Below are 12,356 nucleotides of genomic sequence, written 5' to 3'. Positions count from 1 at the left end.
CTCCGTGAGCATGGATATACCTCGGCAGGACCAGAGCTTGCACAGCTCAGATTCTCTGCCTTCAAGTGCAAATTACTATCGTATTTCTGATGCAGAGTTACCATTTGTTTTTCCATTTGCCCATCCCGATTTCACACAGTGGCTCTTCCAAAACTATCAGCCTGCGGCAGTAGCCACCACATTCAGGACTAAGAGCTTGAAGTGGTGATTTTCCCAAGGGAACATAGATTACTGCCTGTGCACAGCAAGGCAAAGAGTGGAAGAGTGACACAGGAGTAGGCATGGAGCAGTGGTTTCAAAACGCTTAGCTCCAGAATGCCATTTCTTTCTCTTTTCCTTTTTTTAATATTAAGAGTTATAAAGACACATTTTACTAACACACAGCCCTGGTTACTCATGAAGTCACACTACACAACCCTTAGTAAGTCAACTTTCCTCAATATAAGGTTTCACCATACACTGTATTTTCAATATTTCATCCAGCTGAGGTACAATGGAAGAAATGAAAGTTCTGCTCAATTTTCAGCCTTCTGAAAATATCTACCAAGCCTGGGAGGTGTATGACCTCCCAGCAGTGCTCCCCAAACACCCTGGTCCCAAACTAGGGGAAATAGGTTGTAATTTGTTTCTCCACATGATGTCTTTTCATACCTCACCCTTTTTCTCAGATCATTTGTCAAGGGTTCACTGATCTCTTCTTATTAGTTACAGGGGCTACAACAAGACAGAAAAAGAATGTTTGACCAAGCATATAATGTCATGAGTCATGGGTTTAATTTAGTTCCACCAGAATCTCAATGTGACCTTGAAACCTTCTAACCCAATAAATCAGACCGGAGGGTATCAGCAGACAAATCCCAGTGGACGCTGACTCCACTCGGGAGGGCACCCCGCGTGTGAGAAGCCCATTAAAGAGCCATCCGGGTGCAGAGCCCTCTCTCCAGGAAGGTTACCGAGGAGGGCGGTGTGGCCGCAGCGGGCTGCGGTCACCCAGCCCGCAGCCCTGTTTGAAGGCACCGGAGCAAGTCCCCGCCCGGCCGGCTGCGGGTCCCGCCGGCCCGCAGGTGGCTCCCGCACGGCGGGAGGGGGGCCGGGGGGCGGGCGCCGAGCCCCCCGCCCTGCGAGCGGCCCTCTCCCCCCGCGCCCCGCCTGCCCCCGGCCCCCACGGCGGAGCAAACCCCACCCCAGGCCGTGTCAGTCACGCTGCTGTGCCAGGCGGAGGAGCGGGGCGCGGGCGGGGGGGGCCGGGGCGGGAGGCGGACCGCCGGGGCGCGGGCTCCTCCACTCCTCCTCCCGCCGCCGCTCCAGTGCCGAGCATCCTCCGGCCGCGGGGCCTCGCTGCGTTCCCCGCTGGGGCAGGAGGCGGTGGCAGGTGTCCCAGGCCGGGCAGCCCGGGACCTTCCGGAGCGCCCGCCCTGCAGCGTCCCCGGAGCCCGGGCTTGGCGGATTCCTCCCTCCCCGCTCCCGTCCCTCAGGCGGGGGTCGGGGGCTGCCGGTGGCGGCGGCCGCGGCACCCGTCGGTCCCCCGCTTGCCCCCTCACCACCGCCGCTGCGGGAGCGCAGGGGAGCCCTAAAAGCCCGGGCGAGCCGCGGGAGAAGACTATGGCAACGTGACTGGGAAGCGGAGCCGCCTGGCCGGAGCCCGCCCGTACCCCGGCGGAGCGGAGAGAGCGGAGCCGCGCGGCTCCCCCAGCCGAAGCCGCTATTCGCAGGCAGGCTCCAGGGCCCGCGGCTGAGCGGAGCGGCCTCCAGCCCTGCCCCAGGTTTGTGAGCTTTTCTTCCCTCGGCGAGACCCCGGGGAAGGCGCGGTCCCGCTGTCGGGGCTGCGCCCGTGGGCGCGGGCACGGCCCCGGGGGCTGGGGTCGCGGCACCGGCAGCCCTGCGGGGGTACCCCCCGCCTCCCCTGCTTGCACTGCGGCTTATTCCGCCCTGCCGGCGGTAGGGGCCGGCCGACGTCCGGCCGCCCCCTCGGTGGCACCGCCGGCACCTGGCCGGGCCCCGGCGTGCGCGCGGCGGCTCCGCTCCCGGGGCCCCAGGCGAGCGCCGCGGCTCGGAGCGGGACTCCGCCGACGGCAGCCCTCGACCTGAGCTTCCCTCCCGGCCCCGGGCGGGGCGGCGGGGCGCTCCCCGGGCTCGGCGCCCGAGGGACGACGGCTGTTCAAGCAGCGAGAGCCAGGAGCCTCTGGCCAGGGCTCGCTCGGAGGCTCGCCTCCTTACGAACAACCCCCGACGGCAGAAGCGCAGGCTTGCGGCGAGGCTCGCAGGCATCAAAGCCGCGGGGAGAGCGGAGGGAGAAGCGTCCCCCGCCCCGTGCGGCGGCGGGCACAGCCCGCCCGTCTGGGCTGAGCGGCCCCGGCCGCCTGCCCGCGCCCGCCGGCCGAGGGGCTGTGCCCCGCTGCTTGCTGGCCAGCGCTGGGAACGCCGCTCGTTTCCCAGCCTCTTCCAGCTAGGCTCAGTCCTGCTTCGTCTTGCGTTAATGGTAAAACGTGGCGAGGCCGGGCTCTGCCGCTGGCAGGGACTGAGCCGGGCTCTGTGGAAGGCGAGGCGTTGAAAACAGCCCCATGTGCCTTCTTTCAGCCAGTCGTTCGTGTGAGAAGTGGATCACTTTCATTGTTTCTACTAAGCAGAAAACACACCAATAATTAACAGGTTAATCCAAACTGAGATTATTTAAATCCAGGAATATTTTTAGGACATTGCCCTTTGGGGAAATAAAGGGAGTGTGCTAATAGTGAAAAGTATGTGTTTATATTTGGAGTAACAACAATACAGAAATTAAAGAGAATTAAGAAAGACATCAAAAGTCCCCATCCCATTCCTGTTATTAACTCCTCCATTTCACGTTACTGTGCAGCATTTCTGAGCATAAGCAGTCCAACTTTTAAAACGTTCTTCCTTTTGAAGACCTGACATTTCAAATGGATGGATTTCTGAGCCTCTCGAGTCGAACTAACCAATCTAGCTCACAGGTAAAAAATGCTGCACAAAGGATAATTGTGCTCCACATATAAATATTGTTTGCTTAAGCAACCCCCCAGAAGGCCAAAATATTTAAACATTCACATTGCTGCTAGTCCCAGTGATGTGCTACTGTTGTTCTCAATGCATGCACGATGTCCTGGGACTAAATTATGAGATTTTAATTTTGAACAAGTTTTTAAAAGGTTGTTTGGCTTAAAAATGTCCTATGTGATTTGAACACGTTGAAAGGAAAAAATTACTTACACTTTTCTTCTCAAATTGGAATATTATTCTCAGCTTCCAAAATAAATGGAAAGTTTTATTTTGTTACTGCATAGGGAGCGTGCTTTCAAAATAGCATTATTTTTTTGAATGTTTTCAGATGCGATTTGCATTATTTTGAATGGGCTTATTGAGTATACACCAAGTAGTTGCATAGATTTGATGAGTTAAGGAAGATGTCCATTTTGGTTGTGGTTTGGGAATGTAGAATGGAGAACCCTTAAACAGTAAAGGCAATAAAACCACTCTGATAAAATCAGATCACCCACCCTTTGTTACAGTATCCTAGATCTCAACAGTCTTAATAGGAAGATTTGCCTTTCAAGTGGTTGTTAACTTACTGTTTAGTTAACTTCTGTAAGTTATCCACCACTTAATTTTGAATACAGATATATAAATTATTATTTCTACTTTGGTTATCTGTGAGCTGAAACATATTCATGTACAGTTCTATTATTTACATGACATCTGAAGAGGTCAAATTAGTCTACAAAGCAGATTGTTTATTTTTCCAATAGTGAATCTTTTTTTTTTTTGAACTTTTGTAAAACTAATTTTGAATCCACATCAAAACTCTTAAAGTCAAACCCAGATCTTTCCAACATTGGAAATTATGGACAAACGTACTCTGGGAAGATAATACTTTTACAATGAATTCTGATAAACAGTAAAGCATCAACATACTTCTCAATTTAGAATCTTAGGTGGGCTATAAAAATAATGAAATTCTACTTTAGTTAATTATTTTCTCCCTTGTTTTTTTTTTTATTATAAAATAATTCACCTTTTAAAAGCCAGAAAAAGTTAAACAGAACGGTGCGTGCAGCAAGTACGATACCATCTCTGCACCACACAGAGAATAATACATTAAGCTTTGCTCCATATGCAAGATTTTGCCATTAAAGATTTACCGGAATGAAGATGACATGTCATTCCCCCATTCTACTTTCAGATATCGAGGCAACGGAAGGGTTAACTCTAGAAAAATTAATTATACACAATCCCAGAACAATAGTAGTTGGGAGAGGGGAGGAGGGGTGAATTGAATAGTGGTGGAAGCCTATTAGATGCAGTGAGGAAAACTCCCGTTGACTACAGACAGCATGGCCAGCATTTCACCCTAAGCCTGGATTCCCACAGTGCGGGGTCAATACACCAGGTATACCCAAGGTTAATTTTACGATGAAGCAAACATGTTACAATTGACACCTGTATTTCCTAAGTTACATCCCAAAGAGCTGCTCCACAGGAAAATCTCCCAAACTCGTTTCTTGTGAAAGAGAACTTTAAGAATTTAGATTGCTTACTTGCCAGGTTTCTCTGCTTTGGAATAAAATGAGGACTTTATTAGAAGTAATATCCAGTTTTCAGCTTTCATGGATGGGAATGTGGCCCCTTTTCCAAAAATGAAATGATCTGAAACCAAAGTTGCTTCCATGAAATGAAGATCCGCGATACAGACCAATTTTTTGGTTCTGGCAATTTAGGATTTCTGTGTGCTGGATGAAATCATGTCAGAGAATGTAAGTATCTTACAGGATTTTAGTTTAATTAATTTAATATTTTCTTCCTTACAGCTCAACATTCTTTACTTTGGAGGCTCTTTCTTTTCCTTTTGTCGATAAAGATGAGAAAAAAGTGGATATTGGAGGATGTTCATTTTATCTTTTTTGGTGTGCTCTGTCTCCTTTTCGTAGATGGAGGTAAACTAGAACAAGTAAAACGTAAGTAGACTTCAAACAAAGCTGTCACATTCACCCAAATTTGACATTTTCCTTCTATTTGACAGATGTGGTTCAGAAAAGATCTTCAAACAAGAATGTCCTAAACTGTGGAACTGCATTCAAAACCTTCTAACATTCTTCCTCCCTCTAATCCTACATTTAGTAGAATCAGGTCACACCCATGTTTGGGGTACATTTTCCTGAAGCTGAACAGGTTTCATTGCATCATAAAGAACATAACACATCAGTTTTAGAATCTGTTTTATTTCAAATATCCTGCATCAAGAGACTGCTTAATTCCACTTTAGTGACCTCTGTAAACATCTGATGGATTATCTGGATTTTGTCCCATGTGCAAGACTATTGTGCTGAAGTTTTCAGCTAGTGTAAAGTTCGTCCAAGACTGTTCTGTTGTGTTCCAAAAACAACCTCATATGAACTGGATTAGATGCATCCTTTGAGAAAATTAAGAGTCTAAGCACTGTCAAAAACCTGATGGGAAGAATTGAAAAGAATACAAACAAAACAAAGGGAATATTTCTACAAAGCCTGTTATCCGTGGGAGATGTTAACACATTTCAGAAAGCATGGCAAGGAGGAATAACTACCCCAATAAGTCTAGGAGTTATTGACTGCTACAGCCTTGCTACTAGCTCTCTGGAATGCTCTCCTCACCTGCACAGGCTGGGTTTTGGCCACCTTCTTACAAAAGATATTCTTTGCCCTTGAGAAGTAGTTAAAATTTTCAACCTCAGTATCAGCAGCTTCTGCTTCTAAGGAGGTAGATGCAGAAAAAAAAAAAAAAAAGAAAAAGAAGTGAGTTCCAAAAAGGCCGCCTTCTCTGCTGAACTTACAAGAAAGCAACGTGCAGGTATCCCTGTTCAAAGAAAGCACGGTGTGAGAAATTATCAAACTCCACTGCAGCCGTCCGCTTTTTCAGATCCTGCATTTCATTTGGCATGCTTTTGTGTGAAGTGAAAGCAGATCACTTCACAGTTGCTACTAATAATCCCTACCTCTTGCTACCTTCTTTTAGTCCAGTAAATGTGAAGAATGTCCCTTGCTTGGATTATCACTTGGAAGACAGGTATTTTGTTTGATACCCTGAAGTATCATCTATATGGAGGGTGATGAATTAAGCTGAATTTGGACATCATTAAGATAACAGGAAAGACTTCTCTCATGGAAACATATGAGAAACACCCTTTTATTGAAGAGATTTGAGTTTTCAATGTGAAACCATAATGTGAGAGGGAGAGACAGGGCGGTAATGTCTGATAGGCAGACAGATTATCTGCAAAACTGCAGATAATGGAAGATCAGAAGTGCTTAATGAACAGAAAGATCTTAAAATATTTTGAATGCTGATGCATATGTAAGTCAGCACAAATTGTTCTGAAATACTAGGGCAAACTCCTTTTTTATTAGGTTGTTAAAATATGGAGATACTGAACATGCAGTGTAAATACAGTGCATTTATCTTTCTTCTGCAGTCCCCTTGTTCAAAATCTCTCTGCTATACAACCTGGGATTTTCCCGAGTTGAGCCAATTGCTTTGGTTTTGCAGTGAAAAGGTTTTGTTTCCTATAAACCTGTCTGGGCAATCAAGCACTTTAATTTTGTTACCTAAACGGGATCTTAGCCTGTGTTTTTGCAGGTGAAAGGATAAACTCACCCTGTGTGAAAGCCATTTTGTCAGCTATTTCAGGAGCTGCAATTTTGGAAAGATGGAAGGCCATGTCATGTATTTTGGTTTGGGAGGTTAGAAACAACAGCACATGAAATTAAGGGCATTTCCGTTGTGTGATTCCTCCAGGGGAAGAAAAAATAGTTTACAGAAAACACTGCACACCTAAAAACACTTTGTAAGCACGGAATGGGAACATTCATTCATAGCTCTTTCCATTCTTTACTGTTTTACAGATTCAGATACGTACTGTGTGTTTCAAGATAAGAAGTATCGTGTAGGAGAAAGATGGCATCCTTATCTAGAACCCTATGGCCTTGTTTACTGCGTTAATTGTCTTTGCTCTGAGGTAGGACTGCTGAGTTATTGATCCTACAACTTCTTCTGCTTGCTTAATTGACTAGAATCCTTTATGTTGTATCTACCATTTGACAGAGCCCAAACCTGTTCTCCCTAGCGGGTCCTGATCATGCTGCAGGAAATAGAGGCAGGTGATCCTAGCGAAGGGAAAACATGAACAGAGAAGGCCAACACTGGCAAAAAATAATTGCATGGGGTAGACAAAACAGCTCCTCAACTAGCCAGAAGCTTTGTCAATGTTGAGCATTACCTCTTGAATAATTGGACCCTACTACCTAAATATAATCCTTGCAGTTCCATGAATATGGACAGTTATGCTGAACCTGAATTTGACAGTGTTTTGATCTATGTACAACGCCCTCACCTTCAGAGGCATTTCTGTAGCCAAAGCATCTGCTGCCCTGAAGTGCTGAAGGAACAGGCTTGGATATCACCATTTGTAAAAATCTATGAAAGAAGAATGAGATGATGAAAAATGCGAACAGGGTATGGGGAGCAGAGAGAATTGGGTAGGATGTGAAAGCACAGGTCCTGGGCTACCATCAGTTGATGCCTGATAGGAAGACCCAGCAGTCATAGATCCCCTAAAGTATGTCATATACAGCTGGGGGGCAGCAGGGAAATGAGGGCAGAATATGTCCCTTGGAGTACTTTAAAACGACTGAACAATAAGGGATCTTAATCACTAACACATGAGACACTCCAGATGCTGAGTTTTGTCTGCTGTATTTAATGCAGAATAAAGTTTTCTTGGCTATTTTCCCCCCTGCAAGCATAAAATATTGGGCCCCTGTGCAGCATTTGCTCTGAGGGATCTGCTACTACAATTTAGTGCAGAGATGCACAAACAGTAGTCCTACAAGCTTGGCTGCATCTCAGATGTGTGCAGCAGAATGCATCTGTAAGAGAAAAAGCAATGTAGTAGGATGGAAAAGTCCCCAATTATAGCAAAAAGGAGTTTCCACTCACTTTTGCTGATCTATATGCAAAGTTGAAAACTCCCTCAGAGTCCATGTGTGGTAAAACACTCATTAAATTGCTGGAAGGCTATGTCTAGGGTGGGGATGAAATTCACTGGAAGCCCTAGAGATCTGGATACAAATCATTGCTCAATGATTTTTAGGAAGATGTTAGACAGTCTGGAGGGATGGGAAGGAGCATGGAATGCTCCTCTAGAGAACAGCACTGCTGTGATCCATGCATACCCATGCACTGTGAGGCTCCAACAAACAGAGTATATTTTATTTCTTTCCTTCGCACATGGGCACGGAAGACCAGAGTGACAGTTGAGGGCAACAAGGTTAGTAAAGAAGGAAACAGCTTGTGGTAATTACCAGTACATGCAGCTCAGAAGTGGTTCTGGACTCTACTTCATGTTTGCTCCGTTTTACCATTGTTGTACCGTGAGGGTGCAAAATGTAACTTGGGGATTATTTCAGCAGTGAGGATGCTGAGGGATCTCTGGGATGTGACTCTTGTCGCCTGGAAGGAAGACTTCAAATAACAACTGCAGCACCCAGCCATCCATTTGAGCTTTGTCCTGGGCAAAATAAATGCCCTCAGAACACTGACCTATAGTAACAGCTCCAGATCATCAGGAAACTCAATAATTTATAAAGGCTAGATAAAGCATTAGAAAACATGCCATGACATAGCGCAAGCACAGACCTTAAACCAAATATTACAGCAGAAAAAATGAAACTTAAGTGTGCCACAGACAGCAAATAGGAGAGACCTAAGTGTAACCCACCTATGATTCCTTGGCAGTGAATCAGTTAGGCAAAGGATATGTACAGAGTCTGAAGCAGCAACCTACTCCCTCACACTGCAGAGAAAAGCAAAAAAACCCCCAGGGATCTTCATCACCAGTCTGACCAGAATTTCTTTGCTGGCCTCAAACATCACGATGCATATGATCTCTGCACAAAACAAGTCGTATCAGCCAGGCAACAGACCTAGATCTCTGCTCCATCTCTAAACAACAGTCTGTCCATCCCTTCCCCCCAACACACACTTCTGATGTTTAAGAAAAAGGCGAGACAAATTAACTAACTAAACAGAGGCCAAATTATTCAGCCTGGGATTAAAAAAAAACAACAAAAAAAAGCCGTCCTGTTTTTGTGTGTATGTAGTATTGTATTTTTACAAGTTATAATTTACATTCTTAAACCAGAACAAGACTAAACTATTCAGTGTTCTCACCCTGTTCCCCCTTTCTTTTACAACCCCTCCTCCCCCCCAGTACACAGGGGAGACTGTTGACTGTTACTGTCCAGTAAATTGGAGCACTCACAATTTGTCAGATCATTATTTTACTCTCTAAAATACAGCGGCTTTTTGCTTGTGTTCGTAGTCAGATCTGCAGACTTGTGGGGCTAAAATGAACACTCTCCACACTTAGCACTGATAAGACAGCTTGGGAAGAGCAAGGCATTCTTACCCTTCGGGTATCTGATGCAGAAATGCTAACCCTGGCCCTGACTCAGGGAGAAACCTGGAGCTCCAGACCAAGCCCAATTGACTAGTCAGTAGGGCTTGGTCTCCCAAATACCACTGTGAATCTAAGCGTAAGATCAGTCTTACCAAGCACAAGATCAGTTAAAATAGTCTGTGCTGCTGCAAACAGTGGAGTAGTGCAGGCAGCACTGACGAGTGAAGTAGGCCTGCAGAATTTTTATCACAGCTGATCATGCACAGAAAGTAAACATTCACCTCAGGAGATTTCACAGGACTAATAATTAAAAAGGGAGTGAGGCCATGGAACAGGTCAAGTAAGCAACATGGAGCCAGGCCAGCAGGCAGTGCCAGCCTTTCTTCCACGGTAGTGCTTTACAGGCTCTCAGATGATGGTCTACTGGGCAAGGAGCTGTGCAGAGCAGTGATAGTCCCTATCCTGCAAAGAGTCTACATCCTAAAATTTCCTCCTCCTCTTTAAAATCACAATATTTCATTTCAGTCATCATTGGAAACAGATGGTGATAGCATTTTTAGTGTCTCTTTCCAAAGCAGATGCACAAATGTAGTTCATGGGTAGTAATGATCTAACGGTATGGTTTCAGCCTGTGGTCTGCAGATATTTAGGAGTCAATGGATGATTTTGAAAGAGGTGGCTAGAAAAGCCTATACATACGCTATCTAAGGAAGTCTGCACCTCCACTGGAGACATTTCAGTGCTCCAGAAGGCATATGAAAATGAAGTGGGTTTATTCCTGACACCACCTAAAACTATAGTCATAGCATAGTATCAGTGTTCATGGTAAAAGATCTTTCTTGCTATAAACATGAGCAACTCAGAGCTAAATTAGGAGGATGAATTATAGATGGGAAACGGGAATTTGAAATGGATAGTCTTTTCTGGTTACAGACACTGGAGAATGAAAATTCCCTGTGTTTTAATTATAAATCAAACTTAGATGTGGTCAAATAGAATATTATGTTAATGACATGAATAATGAACACTATTCCCAAGACTTGCTCGTATTTCTTAGAAAAATGGCTACTTACCAACTGGTGTTTTTTGTCTACTGGGGAACGCATAAAATGAAAACAAAAGACTCTCCACAGTTTTCAGGAACAATTACAGACGCTATTGTCTCTTGCGGTCTTGAACTAACCCGCAGTAGGGGATATCTCAGAGACCTACCATTCATTATCTGTGTCTCAGTTTTGGAAATGCAATTCCTAAGCATAATCTGCTCAAAACAAAAACACAAATGAAGATTGTTGCAATCCGTTTTTAGGCACTTCCTCTGATTTTAAAGTTTGTATGGATTTCTGCTACATTCTGACCTCCAGCATAAATTCAGAGGCAGCGAAAGTAGTCTGGGCTTACCCTGCTGTGAATGAAATCAGAACACTGTAAAAAGGCATTTGTTTTTAAAATATCTAGATGCAGAATAGAGAACATGGAAATTGGTAAGACACCCATTTCATTATTGTATTATGTTCCACCTGCAGAACGGAAATGTACTGTGCAGCAGAATAAGATGCCCAAGTCTACACTGTCCTTCCCCTGTGCATGTACCACAGCTGTGCTGCCCACGATGCCCAGGTAATTCCTATTAATGATACACAGTCCTTTCTGAAATAGTTATTTAATATGCCGAGTAACAGCAAAATTAAATGTCTGTGCTGGAAAACTTCTGTGAAGTAAACATCCTTCTATATCCATTTAGGTCCTGAGAGGCTTGTCCTATAGCAAGTCACAGTGTTTCCTATGGTGGTTTCTTTTTAGGAAATCAGAAGTATAGATTTGGGAAGGGATCAGGTAAGCTGCTAGGGCCAGCCCCCTGCAATCCAGGCAGAAGGCAGCAGAAGTTTCATTGATGGGGTCCATGGACTATCCGCTCCCCACTCCTTCCCTTATCTCTACTCTCCATCACAATAAAACCCCGTCCCACAAACTTCCTGGGTTTCTGCTTTTGGTGCTTTTCGTAAGAGCAGGCTAAAATACCCCGTTATTCGCAATGGTTCTCTGTTAACAAGCAATTCAAAATTGCTGTGGCAAATGTGCATTTGTGTAGTATCACTGTACAACCAGTCTGGTAACATTTGCCTTTTACATCTCAAATCCAGGCATAGCTTCATAATTAGTAGAGACTGTTGTAAATCATAGAAGCAGTGCTGTAGAAGTTTATGACTATATAAATCCAATTGGATACTGTATAGTAAATTCCTCCAGACTGTACATTTATTATATGCTCATTATTAAGAGCCACTGTATGAAAGAGACTAAGCAGGATCTTTCACGAGGCTGTTACAACATTCCCGACATGGCCTAATGGCTGGTAGATTTGACTGCAGCTTTTCCCTAAATGTCTGTCTTAGTGGCACCCCTCATTTCCACTTATAAAAGAGTATTCATGCAGCATCATAGAAAGGGGTTTTATTTGACTTTCTCCAGAGAGTTTCATTGTCTGAGGAAAACAGCTGTTCCCTGACCAAAACCTGTGAGCAGGAGGCAGTACGCAATGGTGGAGGGACATGAGTGCACAAGTCTGTTTGCTGTTCAGCTGGGATTGGAGTGCGTTCATTGCACTTACTGGAGAATAAATGGCACCCACCCGTCAATTTTTGGTAGGATTCATCTGTCCTGACAATTGTATACATCTGTCTATCAGATTTGTATACCAATATCTGATCTAGGTATCTAGAAACCTGTTGTAATTAGTGATGAGGAAGAAGCATTTCAAGCGTGTAACTCGCCTGATGCCATGGTGCCACTCTTCTTGTGTCCTGGGATGAGATTCATCCCACTCAAGTTTAGATCTAGCACTTTGGCATCTAGTTGATGGTAGAGTTTTATCTATGATGGTCTAATACATAGGAAAGAAAGTTTGTAA

At 45.0% G+C, this 12,356-nt stretch overlaps 1 protein-coding gene across 3 annotated transcripts in view; it reads left to right on the top strand.

Moving 5' to 3' along the window:
• The first annotated feature begins 1,292 nt into the window (after window positions 1–1,292).
• Window positions 1,293–12,356, top strand: part of CHRDL1 (chordin like 1) — a 48,076-nt gene continuing 37,012 nt past the window's right edge. For 2 of the 3 annotated variants that reach the window (XM_075512833.1, XM_075512830.1), the window contains exons 1-4: window positions 1,293–1,763; window positions 4,821–4,967; window positions 6,891–7,003; window positions 10,972–11,065. In XM_075512833.1, the coding sequence (XP_075368948.1) occupies window positions 4,871–4,967; window positions 6,891–7,003; window positions 10,972–11,065 (304 nt within the window). In that variant the 5' untranslated portion in view covers window positions 1,293–1,763; window positions 4,821–4,870. Of the gene's footprint in view, window positions 1,764–2,854; window positions 2,970–4,820; window positions 4,968–6,890; window positions 7,004–10,971; window positions 11,066–12,356 lie in introns of all 3 variants that reach the window. The other variant, XM_075512832.1, reaches the window with a different exon arrangement.

This window comes from Mycteria americana, chromosome 10, assembly GCF_035582795.1.
Source record: "Mycteria americana isolate JAX WOST 10 ecotype Jacksonville Zoo and Gardens chromosome 10, USCA_MyAme_1.0, whole genome shotgun sequence".
Taxonomy (NCBI): Eukaryota; Metazoa; Chordata; class Aves; order Ciconiiformes; family Ciconiidae; genus Mycteria; species Mycteria americana.
This window is presented reverse-complemented; position numbering and strand designations above follow the sequence as displayed.